The sequence below is a fragment of the Symsagittifera roscoffensis genome, chromosome 1 (assembly GCF_963678635.1).
Source record: "Symsagittifera roscoffensis chromosome 1, txSymRosc1.1, whole genome shotgun sequence".
Classification (NCBI taxonomy): domain Eukaryota; kingdom Metazoa; phylum Xenacoelomorpha; order Acoela; family Convolutidae; genus Symsagittifera; species Symsagittifera roscoffensis.
This window is the reverse complement of record NC_087062.1, coordinates 22,865,322-22,888,292: the sequence shown is the minus strand read 5'-3', so window position 1 is coordinate 22,888,292 and position 22,971 is coordinate 22,865,322. Positions and strand designations below refer to the sequence as shown.

General features: G+C 34.9%; 2 protein-coding genes, 1 long non-coding RNA gene and 1 other non-coding gene across 4 annotated transcripts in view; 2 read left to right on the top strand and 2 right to left on the bottom strand.

The window, feature by feature from the left end:
- The window catches only part of LOC134841514 (endoplasmic reticulum mannosyl-oligosaccharide 1,2-alpha-mannosidase-like), a 399,351-nt gene that overhangs the window by 1,119 nt on the left and 375,261 nt on the right, over nucleotides 1-22,971 (bottom strand). The window contains exons 3-10 of the mRNA XM_063857546.1: nucleotides 20,484-20,795; nucleotides 20,328-20,376; nucleotides 19,450-19,626; nucleotides 18,731-18,879; nucleotides 17,550-17,738; nucleotides 16,681-16,865; nucleotides 12,787-12,910; nucleotides 10,173-10,488 (exon numbers count right to left, since the gene is read on the bottom strand). Coding sequence (XP_063713616.1) covers nucleotides 10,173-10,488; nucleotides 12,787-12,910; nucleotides 16,681-16,865; nucleotides 17,550-17,738; nucleotides 18,731-18,879; nucleotides 19,450-19,626; nucleotides 20,328-20,376; nucleotides 20,484-20,795 — 1,501 coding nt within the window. The remainder of the gene's footprint in view (nucleotides 1-10,172; nucleotides 10,489-12,786; nucleotides 12,911-16,680; nucleotides 16,866-17,549; nucleotides 17,739-18,730; nucleotides 18,880-19,449; nucleotides 19,627-20,327; nucleotides 20,377-20,483; nucleotides 20,796-22,971) is intronic.
- LOC134841497 (ubiquitin carboxyl-terminal hydrolase 7-like) overlaps nucleotides 1-22,971 on the top strand; it is a 289,862-nt gene that overhangs the window by 13,210 nt on the left and 253,681 nt on the right. The window lies entirely within an intron of this gene.
- On the bottom strand, nucleotides 2,763-9,653 carry LOC134841523 (uncharacterized). The gene is made up of 2 exons (XR_010162471.1): nucleotides 8,326-9,653; nucleotides 2,763-3,309 (listed from the first exon to the last, which is right to left on the bottom strand). It is a non-coding gene; the product is annotated as an uncharacterized LOC134841523 (long non-coding RNA).
- Trnar-ucg (transfer RNA arginine (anticodon UCG)) lies at nucleotides 3,367-3,439 on the top strand. Its single transcript has one exon. It is a non-coding gene; the product is annotated as a tRNA-Arg (tRNA).

Below are 22,971 nucleotides of genomic sequence, written 5' to 3'. Positions count from 1 at the left end.
CGGCAACAAAAACGGCATTTAAGAACACCTGGTAGCGTTCATATTTGTACCTTTACGGATGTTTTCCTAAGTTACAGCTTGAAGCAGCGACAATTAGAATTTGACAATTCTATTTTGCCAAATTACAACTCCAGCTTAATGTTGATCCTGATTTATGAATGTGAACAGACAGTCAAGTTTTATTTGACTGGATCAACTTGAAAAATTTGTTTCAAATCGTCTAGCCGAAACAAAAACTACGCAGAAAAAGCACCTCTCATCATGCACACTGACCTGCACTCTACTAATTATGGCATCAGAGGGGTGCAACCAGACGACGTGAAAACAGCCCCATCCTTTCGAGAATTGCAATTAGCTCAACATTCGGAGAAGTTTCCCGTATCAGATTCCATTAACAGCACAGCATCCTTTAACAATGCCTCCAATTTTCGAACTCTATCGTTTGTCATCTCGGGACAGTTTTCTGTTCACCATCGCCGCAATATTCAATTTTCCAATTAAAAAAACATAGCGAACAAATGACAAAGATTACGAAAAACATAGATTTGAATGACGACTTCGAACTAATAAAAATGAACGTGCGCGGATTTATATAATCATAACAGCCCAGCCAGAATTTTTTAGTGAAAGATTTTAGATTTTAGGGGGCGGGGGACACCACCTCCCTCAGGGATTCGATCCCCTGCTGACCCTTTGTACTTGAAAACTATAATGCTCAATAACAACTTTTCAATAAATCAAATCAAAGAAGAATTGAACACAACTATTGTTATTCAATTATTTTTGGCTAATATTGGCTCAAGCTATATATATTTGATATTGTAGGTCTGTGGTGCCATGGGATCGAGAAAAAGCCGCCTCTGCAAAACTGCTCAAGAACCAAGCCGTTTGGAATTAAGTCATTTGAGTGTCGATTGAAGTAGTTAAATGTGTTTCTTGCTGTAAAACAGGCAATTAGTGTTTTTTTTCGGGAAAGAAACCCTTAGATGGTTTCTACCTCAAAAAAGGCCCGATTTACAAAAAGAAGCATTTTTATCTACATTAATTGACACTAATTGACACGATTTACAAAAAGAAGCATTTTTATCTACATTAAATGCCTTAATTCCAAACGCCTTGATCCTTAGGCAATTTTGCAGAGGCCGCAGATTCTCGATCCTTTGGGAATACTAGCACCAGTTGTCATTCTGTTCAATGCAGAACTTTAAGAGACTTGAACGTTAGGTAAATCTTGAGACTCGTTAACACCACCTAACACGCAAAGAACTAGAAAAACCACTGGACCTCTTAGTGCCGATGAAACCATCACTAACTTAGAAAAAACGGCAAATACTAAACAGCAAATAAGAAGCGGCATTTAAGAACACCTGATAGCCTTCATATTTGCACCCTACTAATAATGGCACCAGAGGAGTGCAACCAGACGACGTGAAATCAGACTGGTTAACAGCCCCATCCTTTCAAGAATTGCAATTATCTCAACATTCGGTGAAGTATCTCGTATCAGATTCCAACAACAGCACAGCATCCTTTAACAGTGCCACCAATTTTCGAAATCTATCGTTTGTCATCTCGGGACAGTCTTCTGTTCACCATCGCCGCAATATTCATTTTATCATTTTAAAAACATAACGGACAAATGACAAAGATTACGACAAACATCGATTTGAACGACGACTTCGAACTAACAAAAATGAACGAGCGCTGACTTATATAATCATAACAGCACAGCCAGAATTTTTATGAAAGATTTTAGATTTGGGGGAGGGGCGGACAACCCCTCCCTCAGGGATTCGATCCCCTGCTGACGCTTTGTACTATTTTGAGACATCCATTTATTGCTGACCGACCCTAAATATTTTCTAAAGCTTCCAATATTTAGTAGTTGTGAGGAAGAAGCGCGCGCCAAAAAAAGGCAATTTTTCGGTCAAAATTTTCCAAAATTGCCTGAAAACGTTTTTTTTTCTGGCCTGTTTTTTCGTAGTTTTGGCTGCGGCGTAGAAAATTTGGCTAAAAACAAGGTCTTTTTAGTGCTTTGGGAGAGCTCGATAATCAATTCAAACGGCTTGAGGGGAGAATGGGGGTAGGAAGGATGTTATCTTGTTCCGCGGTGGTTTTTGTGGGTCTTTTCCGTTATACGGCCCAAAACTGTTAATTGAGCTGTTTTTAATGAAAATTTAGATTATTTTCGCTAGAATTAATTTCAACCAATCAGATTTGAGCATAATGGTCTGTTTTTCGGGTCTTACGCGGAAAATACAAAACGAACCAGCATCAAAGTTTTTATATCATGAGTTTTATGCAGTCTGGCTAATATTCAAGTTCCAGCAACATGTTCAGGCAATTCAATCAAAACTTGCAGTAGATAAAAATATTAGCCGAAATTACCAAAATGTTAAACTTCGTTTAATTTTTTTCAAGTAACCTGGGTAACTTTGCTCGGATCGAGAAAACTTCGTAAAATGACTTCAGCAGAATTTAAGTTTTATAATTTTGTTCATTTCGGCCAATAATTTTATATGCTGGGAGTTTTAATTGAAATGCCGTATCATGTTGTTTGAATTTGAGTGTCTGATTAGCCAATCAGATTCAACCATATTATTTAGAATTCAAGAAAGATGTAGAAATACTGATTTTGGGCCGTTCCGTGCATAAGACCCTGTTTTTCCAAATATTGTAACGATCCATTTTGAGCCGTATAACAGAAAAGACCCGCCTAGGACGCCTTGGTCATACTTGCTTTTTTTTGAGGGACCCAACTATCATATTTGTACCACTGAATTGATATTTATTGATTGCCGTACTCGGCTTAATTGGCAAAAACACATCATCAAGTCGAATTTTTGACAAAACATTATCTTGTGTAAAACATCACAATAATTTAAGAATATATCTTCGTTTTCCTTGTTTTTTATTTTTTCAATTGCTTGCTGAGTTTGATGTTGAAAATGAGGCCGCATAAATTAAGTGAGTGAAAGAAAAGGCATGCGGTTTGACACAAATATAGCTCTTGAATACGAATACTTCGTCATTATTATTGTTTGCAAGGAAAGTTGCCTTCGTCTAATTTCTTTCAATTATTAATCGTGTTCCAAGTTGAATTTTTCTCTTCATCTCGGGAAGGGATGTTCATGATCATCATCATTATGGGTATTCATTCGAATCTTCGGTTGAATTGTGCTCCAATTCGTTTTCAGAGTGGCAGGTACAGTAGTGTACAAATCCAGACCCGCCCCATTCTTCCTGCCAAAACTGTTCGCAATCTTCGTCAATATGCATTACGCCACCCTGTATATTTGTTGTGCATGTCTAAAACATTGAACATATTCAATAGACCAAATACAGCGAATATTCACCATATTGTAAGGCCGCATAGCCTAACGGATAAGGCGTCTGACTTCGAATCAGAAGATTGGGGGTTCGAATCCCTCTGTGGTCGAAATTTTTTGTACTGGTAATATAATTTGATAAATTCAGTTATATATCTGGCTAACAAAACCCTCGAAACTTCTTGGCTCTTTTTCCTTTTCCCCCCACCTGCAAATTTTAACATTTGAAGTTACTGTTCACATTGTTCGATTGTCATGAAAATTGACATGCAAACTAATTAGGCCATGACAATCATATTTGGTCTTCATAATTAACCTTCTAAAACCACTCGTTAGACCATAAAAATAATGTTTGAGTGAGGTGGGGGGGGGGGGGGGGGGGGTTGGGAAGGAAAAAGAGCCAACTTCTTCTATAGGGTCCTTCGGCGCACAACTAGGTACTACTATGCTTAGAGTGGTCCCTCGAAGAGTGTTCCCTTGGCTATTTTTTCAAAATTTTAAATGAGTTTTCATATATTAAATTTCCGAAAAAATCAAAGGAGGAACTGGAAAAGAGCCATTTTTGGGTACTACTATGATAGAGTGGTCCGTTGAAACTAAACAGGTCCCTTGAGAATTTTTCTTGATCTAAACAATATGCTAATTACAATTTTTGGCTCTTTTCCAGTCCCCCCCCCCCTTTTCAAAATACCGAGTTTTATGTTTGTTTTACGTGTTATTACGGCTAAATGCGTGATGTTACGCTGTAAAGTATGAAGAACAAATCTGTTCAGAATTGTCGATTTGTTCACCACGCCAAATTTCATTGCATTATGACAATGTTAAATAAACTTTTCAGTATTGAATTTGAAAGGGGGGAACTGGAAAAGAGCCTAAAATTGTAATTAGCATATTGTTTAGATCAAGAAAAATTCTCAAGGAACCTGGTTATTTTCAACGGACCACTCTATCATAGTAGTACCCAAAAATGGCTCTTTTCCAGTTCCTCCTTTGATTTTTTCGGAAATTTAATATATGAAAACTTATTTAAAATGACTTTTCATGTTATAAAATGCATTAAAACGCGTCAGCGTGAACAGGTGAAAAAATTTTCACATTTCGTACATGCAAAATGCCCTGTGAATAGGGGGTTGTGCCGATTTACTTACTAGTAAGTAAGTTACTAGTCAATGTACTAGTAACTTACTAGTCAGTAAAATAAGGCTTATTACTAGTAAGTTGAACCAAAATGAATTTTTGGAAAGAAATGAGGCTCAATTATCAGTCGAAAGAGCAGATAAACTTGTTTTCATATACTGCAACGCTGCTTTACTTGATAATACTGATCATAATGATTATTTCGCGGATTTTGAGTTTGTGTAAAATCTCAGGGTCTTCAAACTTTGTAGTTTTCAAGCGGACCCTGAGTTTTTGAAACTTTCTAGTAAGTAAAAGTAACTTAATAGTAAAAAAGTGGTAACTTACCAGTAACTTACTAGTAAACGAGTTTTACTTACTAATAACTGCACAACCCTACCTGTGAACAATTTTTGAACAGCTATGTTTTGAAATTTCACGAGGGGGGTAGGTGGGAAACTAGGAAAGAGCCCAAAAATAACTTAACTTGATGGGGGAGCGCGCGCCGAAAAAACGCAATCGCTTCAAAGATAATTGCTACCGACCAGGTCAGGTCAAAAATTAATTGCCATTGCAATAATCGAGATTTTTCTGTGCAATTAATTGATTTTCATTCCTGACCAATTAAGATTATTTGATTGCGCTCCACCAATTAATTGCAATTAATTTTATCAAACGCTTTTCTTAGAAATACCCGCACATTTCTCTTAAAATGAAAATTTTTATTTCATCAGACAGCAATTTTATGACTTTCAGGACTGCAGAATAAGCTTATTCTGATCTTCGGCAAACATCGCTGACGCGAAACCTGGAAACGCAATTATTTCGGAAAATCAACGAAAAATACTGAGAGAGTGAACTCGTGTCAAACATTGTTAACCAAGCGTAATGCTTCGGGCTTGCAATTGATTGTACAATTAATTGCAATTTAATTTTGGATTGTTTCAATTAATTGATAATTGATTTTTAACATTCCAATTAATTGCAATTTAATTTTCAGTTGTCCAATTAATTTTTGACCTGCCCTGCTACCGACCGGAGGATCGCATCTGAATATCGGACAATTTCATGATCTTTTAGCCCATTCCGAACTCGTCTGTTCGTGCTCTGTTTATCGAAGACAACTGATAATAGGAGAAAATAGAAAAGCAAACTTCACAGAAAACCAATAAGCCGAAAAAATATTCGTGGGCTGGATATTTGGTTTGAGATGAAAAACACAACAAACAGCATTGAACCCCTGACCTTCGGAATTTCAAGCTGGCGTTTTACTTCTACACTATCTAGGCAGCTAAATGAAGAAACAAAAGCTTCATAATAAGCCAAGGTTACTTTATACAGATTAGTTAAAATTGTGAAATGCACGGGAAAAGTCTAGTTTCCGATTACACGAGTAAAAAAAATTCTTAAAAACCAAGAAAAACAAGACTTTGATAAGTCATAACTAATTTCGCTCATTACTACTTGAGTATCAGCAAAATGTGGAAAAACCGAATTAGATCTATGAAACTAAACCAAAAACCGAATTCTACACACAAGGAGCTGCACAAGGCAAACATCAGCAAAAAACGCAAATAGTGGCTCTCTGCAAATGAAAACATAGCCAACATACTGTTTAACAAGTGTCAATTAACGTAAGAAAACCAAAAAGCAGATATCAAAAATTCAATTTTCGAAAAATATATAACACGATAGGCTAATTTAAAGTAATCCCATTTAGGGAAAACTGGATTAATAGGTAAATTTTTTGTTTCGCTGAAAATTAAGTGAACTTAAGTCCATTTTTTAAACTAGAAGTCATTACCTTTTTCGATATTTTTTTTACACTTTGGCGGGTCGATTTGAGCTTATCTTCCTATGAACCACGCAAGTGGGCTGAATTTGAAAAGAAATTAAACAGAAATTAAACCATAAGAGATCAAAGTTGGCCTGAAAAAAGATCACGTCCTATAAAAGGGTCTTCAGTACACAGAGAAAAATTTTACCCAGAGGCGAATCGGAGCTATTCACAGCACTTGCGATACAAAAATAAATGACCATGATTACCGGCAAATAAAAAGACACTAATTTTTTTGTCACAAAGTTATAAAAATTGCAAAAAAGGACAAAAATTCCTGGAACAAAGTTACCTGCACCATTAGAAACTTTACAAAGAGCTTCCAAAAAGCTAACAAAGAAAGTGAACATTTCTTCGGTACCCAAGCCGACAAAAATTATCAGACACGAAAGTCTAAAATGACCGAAAATTTTCAGTTTCCACAAAAAACAGGCCCCGACTTTAATCGAACTTCTGAGATTTGTAGCCTCAAGCATAGGTCTTACGACTACACCAAAGACAGAGAACTCTACTTGAATGTATAAAGAAACCAATTTCCAAAAACTTCAAATGATCAGCATTAAAACAAATAAAAATTTAGCAAGAAAAATAGGCATAATTTCTAGGAACTATTAGTTGCCCAAAACCGGAACACGTTTTATTTTGAGTAAAAAATGCCCAAAATTCAGGTAGATTTGGTGCTGAGGCCGGCTTTCAACCATTGACATTTGCCATTATAGTAAGGTGCGTTAGCTCTTTGCCACATGCGCTAATTAACGTCTGACTTCTGATTTCCTGTCAACCAAACGTAAAATGATTAAAATGATTCTGTTAAACTTATTGTTAACCTGAAAAAAAAAGTCAATATTCCAGTTTGATAACCCTTGCTAATCGCAAGCGTGACTATATGAGGGAATACACACACCCACCATTAAAAGATTAAAAGTCTAACTACCTCGCATTTGAGCTATCTTCGCTATACAATACAGTAGTCGCCAATACACTAGCCACCAACGCAAACAGATAGGTGCTAAAAAAATTGCCTACTATGCAGCAAAAAGGCCAATAAAATCGCGCTTTTATTTTCGAGTGAGGTTAAAAAACGAGTGTATCCGTTATATAACACACTAATTCTTTACACAGAGGCGAAGTTTCGCTTCGCAAACACTAACAAGAGCACGGCAAAAAGAGGCTCTATAAAGTGCGATACGAAAAAGAAATAACCTCGTATTAGTAAAAATTTGGCTAGGTCTTGAATTAGATCTGCGACCTACAGATTATGAGTCTCACGTACCAACCACTCACGCTTAAAACATCAAGCAAAAGCCGCAAAAAAAGCAGAGAAGAGATGCTATGACATTTCCAATGCAAGATCGTGATTACAGCAAACAGCCACCAAATAAGTGAACACTTTCCACTTTCAATCAACTCTTTTATTTGCGAGAATTAGATTTTAAAAAAAGTTCATACTGATATACTATGGAGATCGCTAGTATCATATCTTGTAATTATTTATAACACAGAGGCGAAGCTTCGCTTCGCGAAAACGTACGAGAACATGACAAAAAGCATCTCTTTAAAGTTCAATAATAAAAATTAGAAATAAGCCTCGATTTAGCAAAATTCCTCTACCTCTGAGATTCCAAACTGCGACCTAGAGATTAAGAGTCTCGCACACTAACCACTAAGCCACGGAAGCTTAATATTAAGCATTAACTAGTCAGTCACAAATAAAGCAGAGAACAGATGCTATGCAATTTTAAATGCTGTGAAATTTCCCAATAAGTGAACACTTTTAATGAACACTTTTATTTGCAACTTAGGTTAGAAAAAAAGAAGGTTCTTAATAACATACTAAGCTGATCACAAGTGTAAATATAGAGTTGGTTGAAAGATAAATCAGATAAATCCACAAAAAACGAGAGAACTTATTCTTAAAATTGCTGTACTTTGCTTTAAAAAAGTTATCATCACACTACTGCTGTTAGCCTATGCTGCACTTTAGATTATTGGACGTGTACCAGTCTTTAATATAGTTATTTTTGGAAAGAAAGTTGCACTCACCTCGAAGCATTCGTGGGGGCGTTCGCAGAAGAGTTCAAAGAACACACCATCCGTCACTTGAAGTTTTTTCTGGCTGGTTTCTCGGTACAGTGGCGATGGCGAATTGGTTGCAGAATCCCTGGGTATTCTGGCGCTACTTATCGGTTGAACAAGGAGTCCGAAAAGAACACAGACAGCTATCATCTTCTTAACGTCCAGCATTTTTTGGACAGCTAGCGGGCTTGTTTGAAGTCTCAATGCAATTGCTGACATTTTGTTGTTTGGTCTACTGATTTAAGTCTTTCCACACTCTTTGTTTTGTTGCCAAGCTGTCTCGCTTTCGAGGTCTTCTATTCGTCACAGACCGATATTCTGTAAGCGATTCTTGATTTGGGTTGGTCAAATACTGAGACAAGACGACCTTGTTTAGCCTTAGGCTTGATCGAGCGAGTTGACGCTTCAGAGATCTATTTGACAGAGTATAGCGAAAGCGGCGATACTCAGACACGATTTATTACCGGAGGCGTGAACAATATTTTCGATTTTTATGGTATCTTTGAGACAAAAAATAAGAAATCTCCGATAAAGTAGAATTTAAATAAGTTCCTGTTTGAAGATGCTTAGTTACAAAATACTAATTAGATTCAGATTTATTTGTCTGCTATGACAGGTGATGAGATATTCGGTCTTTCGCGAAAAAAAAAGAAAAAGTGAGGGTGTTGAAGATGGTCACTTTTGGTGCCTAGCACCACTCGGTTGGTCTTGGTTACAGGCTGCTTGAAGCCAAATAAGATAGAGCAAAGTGATGCAGTTGTCTTTGAACCAAGAAGACTCGCACTTAGACTTGGGCTAGGTTTATCTTCAATGTAAACACTTCAAGATAACATCTCACAGAGTGCAAGTTTGTTCACTTTCTCTTTTATTAGATCAAAGTTCGCCCAGCAATAAATTAATATGCATGGCGGAAAAGGATCTTCAATAAATAAATAGAGAGAGCGCATAAACTGCAAAAAAAAGAACATCACTGATACTAAAACTGGTAGTAGACTGTCATGCCACCTTGTTCGTGTCAAGTTCAAAATTGAGAAAGGCGGTTCCAGAAAAAGGACACACCCGAATGCCTCGAAGGTCATGAAGATAACTCTTAAAAGAATGCAGTGGAGATTGCAGAAAACATGTACTTCAGAACTAGTTATTTGGATACTGCATGCATACCGCAATTAGTCAAAGAGCAAACCAACCTCAGAATGAACTAAGATAAAACATCAGCCGAGGTAAAACTATGTGAATTAATTTAAGTTTAAATGACGCACAAAACAAAAATAGCCACCAGACAGTTCGAAAAGCCAATGAACAAGTTGATCTTGAAACAATTATTAATTGTTTTGCAAATATACTCAACTTGTAATTTTAATCACATTTTTCACGCCAAGTGCATTTTTTTTTATTGGAGAGCGCAATTTAATCAAACTACTTCAAAACAAAAAAAAATCAAAAATCAGACATCTTGAAAACTACAGAAATTTCCGAAACATCACAAAACTCAATGGTTCTATTGTTAGCGTTAAAAATACTAATGAGAGTCATTTTTTTAGAACATAGAAGAAATTAACCAAAAAAGTTAAAGGCTAGCCAACGAGATAAAAACGAGTGTGAATAAACAGCCGACAATGTGCAGAGTATTTGAGCCAGCCGAAATTTGCAAGACTTTCGTAACGGTTACATAACGATTATGTAACTGAATGAAATTTGCAAGACTTTCGTAACTGCCAGATAACTTTATGCAGCCGTTACCTATTTTCGGCCGGTTTATACGGGAGCTCGTTTACACTTCGACTCGTTCATATAAAAACTAAAAACAGACTAACCTGTAATTCTGTACAAGTAGAACAGCGACTCCACTGTTTCAGGTCTAAGCAGGTAATGCCTGTCAAGAGTCTTCACATACAAATCTCCCCCGGACACCGCCCCTCCACTTTTTACACCAGCTGCATTGGGTGATTTTGCTTGTTCGCTCATATGGAAATGACTAATCTCTGGAGCTAGTCCAGTGGGTTGTGCTCTGTACATTTCGTAGCATGTCTCCGTGATGTTAGCTGCCAGACTCATGTAGTGATGACGTGGTTCGAACCCGTGTATACTCGCTAGGGCCAGAAGACCCGGGTAGAAACAGACGAGGTGGTCCTGAATAAAGATCAGAAATCAAATAATGCAAAAAGCCGAGAGTGCAAATTCGCTTAAAGCTATTTACAATCCAACTTCGAAGACCAATTTAATTCTTTTATAAATTAGTTCTAAAAACTAGTGAAAGTAAATCCAACTTTGAACGAGAATTGTTGGTTGCTGGGCAAATTGCACAGAAAATTCCTTAAAATTTTTTCTCTTATTTTCTAGAAACTTAATTTTTTCTCTCATTTTTGAGAAAAAAATTGAGCGTGCGTAGTTTGAGCGTGATTGGCTTTTTTGCTGGCAATTTGAGCAGATTCACTCAAATTTTTGTGAAACTTGATTAAAAAACTTAATAAACAATTTGTTTATAAAAATTGAATGACAAGAGCGAAACCTAATTTTCTTTGAAAAGTTTTTCAATGTTTTGAAAACAACTCTATCTTAAAAGCTATTCAATTTATAGCAATTTTTAGGGCAGCAAAGGGTAAAGCTAGGTTTCAAAACTTGTTTTCCACAGCTAAAAACTAAAACGAAGCCAGCAGACAATTGGAAAAAGTCATGAACGCAAGGAAACAGGAAAAACAGACTTGTTTTTTGAAAAAATTTCACAAAAATATATGGCCCTAAAGCTCTCTGAACTGCTAAAACTATTTTTGATCGACATTTTTGATAAAATTAACCCATAGGAGAAAACTGGATCAATAGATAGTTTCAATTTCGCTGGCAAACCCAGAAATTAAGATCCAATTTCGAAACTGGAATTCGATCACATTTTTCGCGACCTTTTAACTTTCGCTGTTCGATAGTGGAGTTTACCACCCTTTTAATAAAGGAAATGAACTGAACCTAAAAAAATCAAAAGTCAACTGCGAAAAGTATATTTTAGCCTTAACAACTTGAAGACTTTTCATGAAAACAAAAAAAGACATCACGACCTATATAAGAGTCTGAACTACATTTTTCCTGAAAAAAAAGTGAAAAAACACCAAGACCTAAAACATAGCCAATCGAAGAATGAAAAAACGTAACGAACGCAAGTAACCATTAAAAAAACTGATCTTCTTAAAAAAACTTAACTTTCGAATTTCAAAGAAAAAAATAGATGCCTTTTAAGCTCTTTGAATTTCTAGAACAATTTGTGATTGGTGCTTTATTGATAACATGAACCCAACTAGAGAAAACTGGATCAAAAGGTAATGTTTTTTTCCGCTGGAAATCTAAAGATCAAATTCCACTTTCGAAACTAGAAATAGTTCACGTTTTTTGCGCGATTTCCAAGTTCGTATTTGGAGAGTGCTATTTACGTCACTTCCTACAGATGAAATTCAATTGAACTCAAAAAGTGCATATATATCTAAGTGCACATCTGTAGTTATTAGAAACTTTTCCTAACAAAAAAAAACAAAAACAAAAAAATAAACAAGACCTATATAAGAGTCACCACTGCGTTCATTACTCTTAATAAAAGTATTCACTATGTTCATGACTCTTAACAATCTACAGCATAACGAATAAAAAATAATAACTTCCTTTACTCGCTCAAAACTGCAAAAATAAAATTTTCAAACCATATTTTCTAGTAAGTGAGAAAACCTTTTGGAATTTGTAAAAATCTATCGATTTCTGACTGAAAAAAAAACTTTTTAATATGATTTAGCACTCAACCTATAAATCAAACCGCGACAAACCAAATTAAAGCCAAGCGTGAACAAATTTTAAGACTTTTCCTCGAAAAAAAAAACAAACAAAAGTCATTAAGACTTATCTAAAAGTATTTACTACGTTCAGGACTTTTAATACCCAAAATTAAGTGTATTTATTGTGCGCGGTCGGATGAGATAAGCTAGAAGAGAGCTTGCAACACCAGTAAAACAGGCATAATCGACTACAGTTTTATTCAAAATTGGATAGCAGAGCAAACAAAAAAATCTAAATAAAACTAATTTTTTGCAGCTTATTTTTGAATTTGTGGAAGCGCCAAATGAAGCATCGAAATTTGTTTTCCCAGAAAAAAGAAAGTGTTTCACGTCTGAAATAAAAGAGTTTCGTATTATTTTGCTTTTTCGAAACTAGACAAAAAGCGAAAACTTTAAACCGGTTGGACAAGTCTATCGATTCCTGACTGAAAGGGCGTTGAGATAATATACACTGATTCCATTTTGATGTTACATTTAGAGTGTTTCATAAAAATCGTTAATAAAACTGAAACACAGCGTGAACAAATTTTAAACCCATTTTCAAGGATCTGAAAAACAAAAACTACGAAATTTTAAACAAAACAACAATCATTACCAACAAGAGAACAAATGTTACCATTTTGGGAAGGAATGCTTGAGATACTGACTGTTCTCCCACCACCCACAATTTCTGCTTCTCCGTCTGACGGGTGAGCCGTGCAGTTATACCTTGCACTGCTTTCTCAAACTCCTCTCGGAATCTAAACAAATGTTACTCACTCACTCAAAAATGACTTTAACTGAAGTCAATTGTGAATCCCTAGTACCCGAGGAGGACCCACTTCTCCCACCTCTCTTCAATATGCTTTATTGCATCTTTAAACAGCTAAGATGCTGCAACACAAAAATTACTGATTTGATAAATTTAGCCCGTTGCTGAGTACCCGCTGCTTTGCTATGTCCAGTTGCAAATATTACTCAGATTCTTTAAAATAAATGCACTTTTAAGCTGCTCTCCGAGTCAAAGACATCGGAAGCAGTAACAACGCTGAAGCGAGACGTACATGAAGTGGAAAGATGAATTGTGACACAACTTAGTAAAAATACAGCTTTTTATTCCGACTTTCGATACGAAAGTAACGGAATATTTGTGCTCGGGGTGGGTTTTTTTCTTCAGACAAATTTCGACTTATTAACTAGTCTTTTTTGACAAATTTTTTTTATATCATTCGAAAGCTATTATTGTCCTGAGCTTAAATTTGAAAAGATATTTCACCTGTGACCATTAATCGTTAAGTTATGGGGGTTTAATATATTTCGCGCTATTAAGCGGAAGCGGAGATTTAATCCTTAGAAATCGTTCTTAATTGGTTGAGATTTAGTCTTGGAAATTCGTTCTTAATTGGTTGAGATTTAGTCTTAGAAATCGTTCTTAATTGGTTGAAAAAAGCTTATTTGCCATAATTGATTTGTTACAAGGAGCGAAATCTATCCTTTTGTACTTTATATGGCGCGTGGGGGGATGTTTTTCATACACAAAATTTCAAATTTGAGAATTTTTTTTTTCATTTTAATATATTTATTTTTTTTGATTATTAATGCTCCATAAACCTCAAAAGGCCGTCGAAACATTCAGGGCTTTGCCCTGATACGAGCAGATTTGTTCCATTTTAGCCCCACTTTCATTTAAGTTTGGAAAAACTAGTTTAACGTTGCCAGAAAAAAAAGAAACTTTGCATGGTGAACAGATTAACTACTCTGAACATAGATATTCTTCAGACCTATTAACAAATCACGCATTTAGCCATGCTATCATGCGTAAGTATTATCAACTTTGAACAGTTGCAATGCGGAGGTAAGAGTGGAAACAAGACTGGTGAACAAGACTGCTCGTATCAAGGCGAAGCCCTCAATGTTCCGACCGACTGCCTTTTAAGGCTTATGGAGCAGTAATAAAATTAAATGAAATGTAACAAAATGAAGAAAAAAAATTCTAAAATTTGAAATTTTTTATGAAAATCATCCCCCCACACGCCATATAAAGTACAAAAGGATAGATTTTGCTCCTCTTAGCAAATCAATTATGGCAAATAAGCTTCTTTCAACCAATTTGGAACGATTTCTAAGACGGATTGACTCTCCGCTTACGCGTTATTAGCGCGAAATATATCGCGCGTTAATTGTCCCAAATTAGCCAAAATGGCAGCGTTTAAACCCCCATAACTTTACGAAAAATAATCACGGGTAAAATATGTTTTCAAATTTGAGTTCAGGACAACACCTTTCGAAAAATATCTAAAAAATTCTGTCAGAAATGGCTAGTTAAAAAGTCGAAATTTGTCTGAAGAAAAAAAACCCACCCGAGCACAAATATTCCGTTACTTTCGTATCGAAAGTCGGAACAAAAAGGAAAGTATTGAAACTCTGTTTCGAAGCTCAGAGAGAATGTTTCTAATTATTTTAATAATCTATACAAAGAGAAATTTTCAAAACTCTCAACGCTGAGAAAATAAGGGACCATTTTCTCTCTTTTAGTATTGCCATAGAACCGTCTATATGTTCAAAAAATTATGCCCTGTAAAATTTTCTAATTTCAAGCTGAATTTGTTTGAAAATTTTTTGACAAAACAAACGCAGTTTGAGAAAACTGGATCTTATGGTCATTTTTTAATTCCACTAAAAACTCTTAAAATCAACAATCGAAATTCGTTCACGTTTTTCGTAAGATTTTCACTGTTGCTGTTCGATAAAGGAGTTTGCCTTCTTTGTAACAAAATATATGAAACGAGTTTGAAAACAAATCAGAAGTCAAACCGGGTGAATCCAAAAAAAAATCTTTTAAGAATCATTACGACGAAAAAAAAATCATTTTCGCTATGTTCAATGACACTTAATTATTAAATATTGCCTTAAAGTTGGTTTTAAGACCCATCCATCCAAGCTAGAACACTATCGCTTGCGGCGAACATATTTGCCCTCGAAATTATGCAAAATAAGTTGACTGAGCCGATACAATAAACTGAAGCCGTTTGAACATTTCAAAAAGAAACGAAAAAAACCCCAAAAATCAGACTTGGTAAATTTACAAATTACTACAGTAGAAAAAACTGCTTTAATTGGAATAAAACATACGATCTAGAAAGTAAGCCAATAAAAACCCCATCAGATTAAAACATGACGTTTAGAAGTTTTATAAAATTTTCAAAAAATTGAGCATTTCACAATACGAAGGATTCCAGAAGATGAAATGAGTCATGTGAACAAAATCATTTACGGCAAAAAGTCTAGTACGCGACTCAAATACTCTAACTTATTACAAGGATAATATTATTATTAAAACTAACTCATATTAGAATGCATACGATGCAGTAATTGTTCCGACCATTTGTAATGGGCACGTATTTTGTTTTCAGGTACAAAATCAGGTACCTCAAATTATCATCAGACTGAGTAATTTTAAAGCCCTTTCTGTTGTGATTCGAACATTGAATATTTTTCAAAAATTTGTCCCAGTGACGAGAAAAACCGATTAGAAATTTTTGATTTTTAGTCTAATGTCGAGAGAATATAGCGAGCGAACAGACTTATACTAGGCCTTTTAGAGAAGAAGAATAAGCCGTGAACTTTTATTCCAGCACTGAAAATTTAATTTTACTTCAGTAAAATTAGTTTTCGAAATTTTTCTACCATTTTGAGAAAAAAACTTTGAATTGTTTTTACTTTATTTCTAGTCTTTTTTCGTTTGTTTATTTTCTAGTCCTTTTTCGACCAAAACTGTAGATCATCTGAACTATTTTACTAAGAGTGTCGAATATGCCAAAGTGTTAGGCTTTCTTTCAGATCCTTTTATCTCACCAGGCACAAAAAACGACACCAAATTGAAAAAAAATTGCTTTTTGCTTTGAAGAATACAGTCGGAACATTCTGTGCTGCTTGCACAGCAACCTGCTATCCTTATTATTAAATATATCTTCCTAGTATTGTTGAAACGTTTTTACCTTAATTGCTACAAAATTGAAAGCTTTGAAATTTAACTTGTACGATCAAAATTTAAATTGATAATTAAATTTAAATATTTTTTCAAAAGGAAAACTAAATATCAACTCCAAAAAATGCTCAACACCGACGGGTGATAAAACGATTTTGAAATGACTTTAAATTTGCCATCAACAAACCAAACTAGTTTCCTCTTATACGCTAGTGTTTTAATTAGTGCGGCAAATTGCAATAGCAGCTGGTTTTTTGTCCGTTATGTACTGAAATGTGCTGGCGTCTGCGAATAATGGGGTAAGATAATTAATCAGATCCATGGTGCATTTTATAAATGATTTAGCATTGTTAGTGTTCGCCCGAGTTTCAATGTTATTATCAATACACGTATTTTTTGTTTTAAGACCTATTTATTTATAGGTGTTTAATTATATCGAACACCTTATATCAATAATTATGATCCCCGCCCCACCAATAAATAAGCACCTGAGAGCATCCATAAAATTCCAAAAGAAAAGATCGCAAAATACTGAGAACTCACATAGGTTCGGTGTAGTTCGTCTGTATGTACTGTTTGAGTAAATACTCATAATAACTGTCTGCCCTAGCTCCCAGAGTCAGCACACCCGGTCGAAACTTTCCTGAGTTGGGGTTGATGAAATAATTCACCAGATTGTCTCGTTTCTCCAGACTTCGTACATGCATAGATACTGCGAGAGCCTTATCCTGAATGAACAGCGAAACTTCGTTTCCTTTGTTTTCGTGAAAGCAAGTAACTACTATAGAACCCAATTTCGTGGAGTCGTTTGAGATTTCGAGAGAGATCGAAATATCGATGTCAAATAGCGATAAAAAAATTAAACCATAGCTAACTAACAACTAGAAAAGAGTAATGAACGCAAGACTGAAACAAAACCGGCTTGTTTTTTCAAAGATCTTCAACTTTTGAAATTCGAAGAAAAAAATAGATGGCCTTAAAGCTATTTGAATTCGTAGAACAATTTATGATGGACGCTTTTTTGTTAAAATTGACGCAATTTGAGAAAACTGGATCAATACGTAAAAAAATTTTGGGCTGGGAAATCTGATAACTAATTTCTATTTTCGAAATTAGAAGTCGATCAGGTTTTTCGTGACCTTTATAATTTTGCTGTTCGATAGTAGAGTTTGGTTTTAACGATAGAAATGCACTGATCTTAGAAAGAAATCACAAGTCAAACCGCGAAAACTCAAAATTGAGCGTGAACAATTTTAACACTTTTTCTTAAAAAAAACAAAAAAAAATTAGCAAGACCTATATAAGAGTTTTCACTATGTTCATTGCTCTTAATAAACCGTATATTTTTACCACACTAATAATGGAACCCCGCCATGTTTATTTCTTGTGCACTGAAGACAAGAACAACTCACCCTGTATACAGATTCGTTCACCAGTCTGGACAGTTCTTTGAACTCCAACTGGATAGTTGTGACCTCGGAAGTGGAGCTGTCTGCTCCCCACTTAGGGTGCCTGGCCACCTTCGTGTGCAGATTCACATCTGATAATGGAACTGCAGTCTTCGAGCTGAAGGCGGGTAGCAGTCGCTCACCGAGGTCTTTCTGAAAGTGAAGAGCTAAATTAGAAGAGCTAAAAAAGTAGGTGTTAATTTATTGGTTTGTATTTAAGTTCTGAACGTATAAGTTTGAATGGATTAATAATATTGGATTAATCTACACAATACACCCTTAATAACAAGAAAAAAGTAAATTACTTTATTAGTTACTACAAAATAGTTACTATGAACATCATTGCACGAAAATGTACCAGATTTCCCAGACTTCCAATAAAAAATCTAATCATTAACCTTCAGGTATTTTTTTTCTTTTCATTGATTTTGTTTAAACATTCAATTATCAAAATTCACAGCCTTTTTAACGTGAAAATTCTGCCCGGCAATTAGCATAGGTCAAGTCTCATTCTGTAGAAAAAATGATGTTTCCTCTTTCATTGTCCAAATTACCAAACATAGCCAACTGACAGTTGGAAAAGAGTAATGAACGCAAGGAAACTGAAAAAAAAACTGACACGTTTTTCGAAAACCTTCAACTTTTGAATTTCGAAGAAAAAATAGATGGCCTTAAAGCTCTTTGAATTTGTAGAACATTTTATGATGGACAATTTTTTGTTAAAATTAACCAAATTTGAGAAAACTGGATCAATAGGCAAAACTTTTATTTCGCTGGGAAATCTGATAATTAATTTCCATTTTCGAAACTAGAAAACAATCTCGTTTTTCGTAACCTTTACGATTTAGCTGTTCGATAGTGGAGTTTGCCTTTCTTTTAACAAAGGAAGTGAGCTGACCTTAAAAATAAATCACAAGTCAAACCGCGAAAAACCAAAATAAAACTTAAACAAATTTCAAGACTTTCCTGAAAAAAAAAAAACAAAAAAAATCAGCAGCGAGACCTATATAAGAGTACTCAATACGTTCATTACTCTTAAACAAAAACTCGAACAAACAAAAACATTTATCTCGAACAAAAACTAGCTACTAGTCTTTTACGATAAAGCAGTTGTATCGACTAAAACAGTGCCTTAAAAGGCTCACCGCTTTGAGAAGGAATAGTTCGTCGTGTGATAGATTGTACATGGAAAGAAGTCCTCCAAGCACTCTGATTGTGGTCTCGAACAGATTGACATCTCTGTTCACGTCTACTTTGAAGCTGTCTCGCATGAACATCATCGCTTTCTCCAGCTCTAAAACACAATTATTGACTTTTAAAAAACGTTTTTAAATTTTTGATCTTTTTTCCTCAATTAAGAGTAAAGGTGCAAAAATCAGCTAGATCCAAAATTATACGTTTATTCGCTCTTAGATAATCCATGGCTTCATTAACGTTTAATCAATCCAATACATGAATGATGATGTGAAATCCGTGTAGCTGTGTTGATCCAATCCAGAGGTATCAGCCGTAAAGTAACGCAATTTTTTAATCCATTTCTATTTGAAGTACCACAGGCTCCAAAATCAGCGCTTTCCTTCAATCCTTGTATCAGCTATAACCAAAGTTATCATTAGTTTTAGCACCATTTTGGTAGATTATCAAGTTATACCAAGTTCGGTGATCGTTTGAATGCACATGAAGTTTGAATACACATGAAGTGTTGGCAATTTCTTTTGAAAAAATTTGAATATGTTAAACTACATCTGCAAAGCTGCAGAGTTCAAGTTTACTGCGTGCAAGTCGCATTAAATCATCACCACATGCACACCCCTCTCTGTGTCTGCTAATTAAACAAAGTTCAAAAATTCTTTAGTGAGCATACCTGGCTGCATGTCCATGATCCATAGTGTGTCCAGACTGTCCACTAGAGTGAGTGCCAGATCGAACCAGGTGCTGCTCTTCTTGCTAATTGGCTTTAACTCATCCTTGCCCCAGGCATACTGCTCATAACCCAACCATGCATGTCTACACGCTTCCATCACTGCCTGCTGTCGATATGCTGCAAATGAATATAAAGTTGATACCAAAAATTCAGCAAAATTATGATAGAGCAAAATAATGTTTTACTCAATAAGGATAGATCAAAATTATATTTAACTTTAAAAAAAGATGCTTAAAGTTTCCGATACTGCCGACAATTCAGCATCAACTATGTACACATTAGGACCTGTGGGGAAACTATGGCATATGGATAAGATTTCTCTTGACTTTATGCACCTCCAAGAACGCTCTTATGACTCTGAAGCCTGTTATCAAAACAAAGCCATTGTGTCGTGAATTCGATTCTGAAAAAAAATCCAAAAATTTTGTGTCGAGAAAATATGGTCTGAAAATTTTGCTATTCAGAATGAATTTTAAATTTACCATTAGAGAAGTGAACACAAAAATCCACTTCCAATACTAACTAGCACGCTTCTGTTTTTAGTTCATCAATTACTTCCTGAAGCCTTATTTTAGAGGAAAAATTGAAAATTTAATTTAAAAAAAACTTTTTAAATTGTTTTTATATCTTTTCTATCTTTTGCTATACTTAGTGCGGTCCTAACTATTTTTTATATCGATAGAATATTAATTAGCTTTTTAGGGTATAACATTATTTAAGTTTACTGACAACTTGATACTTACAAGGCAGGTGCTGATTAATGTATCTAATATCTGAAGAAAAAAAACCGAGAAACAAAGAAAAACGTCCACACTTACTTTGTGATGATTGCGAAATGAATGTGACTAATTTCTTGAGCTCCGCGGTCTAAACACAATAAAGTAGTTTACTTATCAGTTTGAATTCAAAATTTTCTGTCCAGTGGTTTTTGTTCAAAAACTCACAAACTAAGGCATTTAGCACTGAGTTATTACCTGTTGCGAATTAGCAGCTGACAATATATTTTTCTGATTTTCGTTCTGTTCTTCACTCTGTTGAAGAGCATCAGAATATGTCTCCTCCCTGATTTCTGCAGACAATTCGTCTTTCTTCGACAAAGATGTCTGCTGGCCAATTTTATTTGTCAGTAAAGTCAGAAACAGAAATGGTAAAATTGACAGGACAAAAAGCATAACTAAGACAGCTAGAATCAGTTTGCGCCTGGCTCTGGTTCTTCTTGGGAGACATTTTTGGGCGCAGCACTTACACGTGGATGAAAATAGCGTGGACCCTTCCTTCTTCGGAGACTGAAATAATCGTGAATGAAAGTTACTTTGCGAAAAAATTTAACTAGAGAACATAAGACAAGAGTATTTCTTACACTTCTGAGTAATTTAGAAAATAAAAAATAATCCAATATTCAGAAAACTGTACTAATCGAAAACACTTAGAAAATTGTTGTGGAAACAAATATAACTAGCGTTTAACGCACCTTCGAAATTTTTCGACAAATCATGAAAAACCGCATATATTGGAAACAACATCTGCAAACTTTTAGTGTACTCTGACTGCACCCAAATACAGGGTTGGTAATTTGGAACTTTTGAATTTTTTCAAATTCCCATTTTAAAAGCGTCATCTCGAAAACTTAATGGGACTCTGGAGAAAATTGGAGGCCAGATTTGCAACCACTGAGAGTCCCTGAGAGCACCCTACTAAAGGGTTAGGAATCCAAAATTTTGTGAATTTTTTTAAACCTAAGTTTCCCGAAAAAAAATGAAAAAAATGTCTTATCTCGGAAACTACAAGGATTTGAGCATTCAAATTAAGAGGCAAGATTTGAGACGCCTGGGTGTACGCTGACAATAAGGTTGTATCTTCATCAAGTTAGTAGTTTCAAATTTTTTAAATTTCTTTGTAGATAAGTTCTTTGAGAAATTTTGAAAAATCAAAAAACGTCACATCTCGGAAACTAAACGCATTTGAGCAGTCGCATGTGGAAAGATTTGCAACTCTTTAGAGTACCCTGACAACACCGAACTATAGCATTGCGAATTTCAAATTTTGAAAAATAATTAATTTAAACTTTCTGAAAATTTTGAAAAAATCACAAAAAACGCCATATCTCCAAAACTACAAGAATTTGAACAGTCATATTTAAAGACAAGATTTTAACTCCTTAGAGTACTCTGACAGCACCCAACTACAAAGTTGGGAATTTCAAATTTTCAGAAATAATAAATTAAAATATTCTGAAAATTTTTGAAAAAATTTTAAAAAACATCATATCTTATCTCGAAAACTACAAGGATTTGAGCAGTCGTATTTGGAGGCAAGACTCGCGATGGTTGATAGTACTCTGGCAGTACCTAACTACAGGGTGGGGAATTTCAGATTTTTTAAAAATAATAATAATTTAAGTTTTCTGAAAATTTTTGAAAAAAATCACAAAAACGTTTTATCTCGAAAACTACAAAGAACTGAGCAGTCATATTTGGAGGATAGATTCTCAATCTTTGAGATTACTCTGACAACCCCAACTACAGGGTTCGGAATTTCAAATTTTGCGAAAATAAATTAATATGTTTTCTGAAAGTTTTTTGAAAAAAGAACAAAAAACGTCATATCTCAAAAACTACAAGGATTTGAACTATCATATTTGGAGGCAAGATTTGTAGCTCCTTAGAGTACTCTGCCAGCACCCAACAACAGGGTTGGGAACTTCAGGTTTTGTAAATTATTTGAAATTTTTGAAAAAATCTCAAAAATCGTCTTATCTCGTTAACTAAAATGATTCGGGCATTCAAAATTGGACGCCAAATGCGCAACCCCTAATTCGATATTGGGTTGCTTAATTTGAACTCGGTAAAATAACCACTTAAATCAAATTGGGAAATCGAAAAATCTTAACCATTGCAATATACGATATAGCTTAAACATGCAAAAATAATACGTTGAAAAAGCTTAAACATGGCGAGATACTGAAGCCCGCATTTAAATATATAATAGATAATAGATTGTCTTGATTATATATTGCATTAAATTATTTTTTTATCTAAAATATCTACCTAGAACTCTTTTTGAACGTCCTTTTAATTTATACAGATAATTCGTAAGTATAATTTACAGTCAAATAACACGTTCGAATAACGGATTATGCTAACACTGGAGTTTTCGTCAGCACATACTTACAGTACTACATTTATGAATAGTCAAACTGTATCCTTTTCATGGCGTCAAATTGGTCATTTGCGGTTTGACAGAGCTCAAATAGTTTATTTACTGAAGAATCATCTTTCAAACTCACTGAGTTTGAAAAGAATTAACTCGCAAAAAGCAGCTTCACCTCTTTCTTTTGCGAGGTGAAGCTGCATTTCGCAAACACAAGCAAAACAAACGCAAAAGAAAGAGGCGAAGCTTCAATTCGCAAAATCAAGAAAAAAAAACGAGACTCAATTCTCGGACATCCAAGCAGTCAAAACG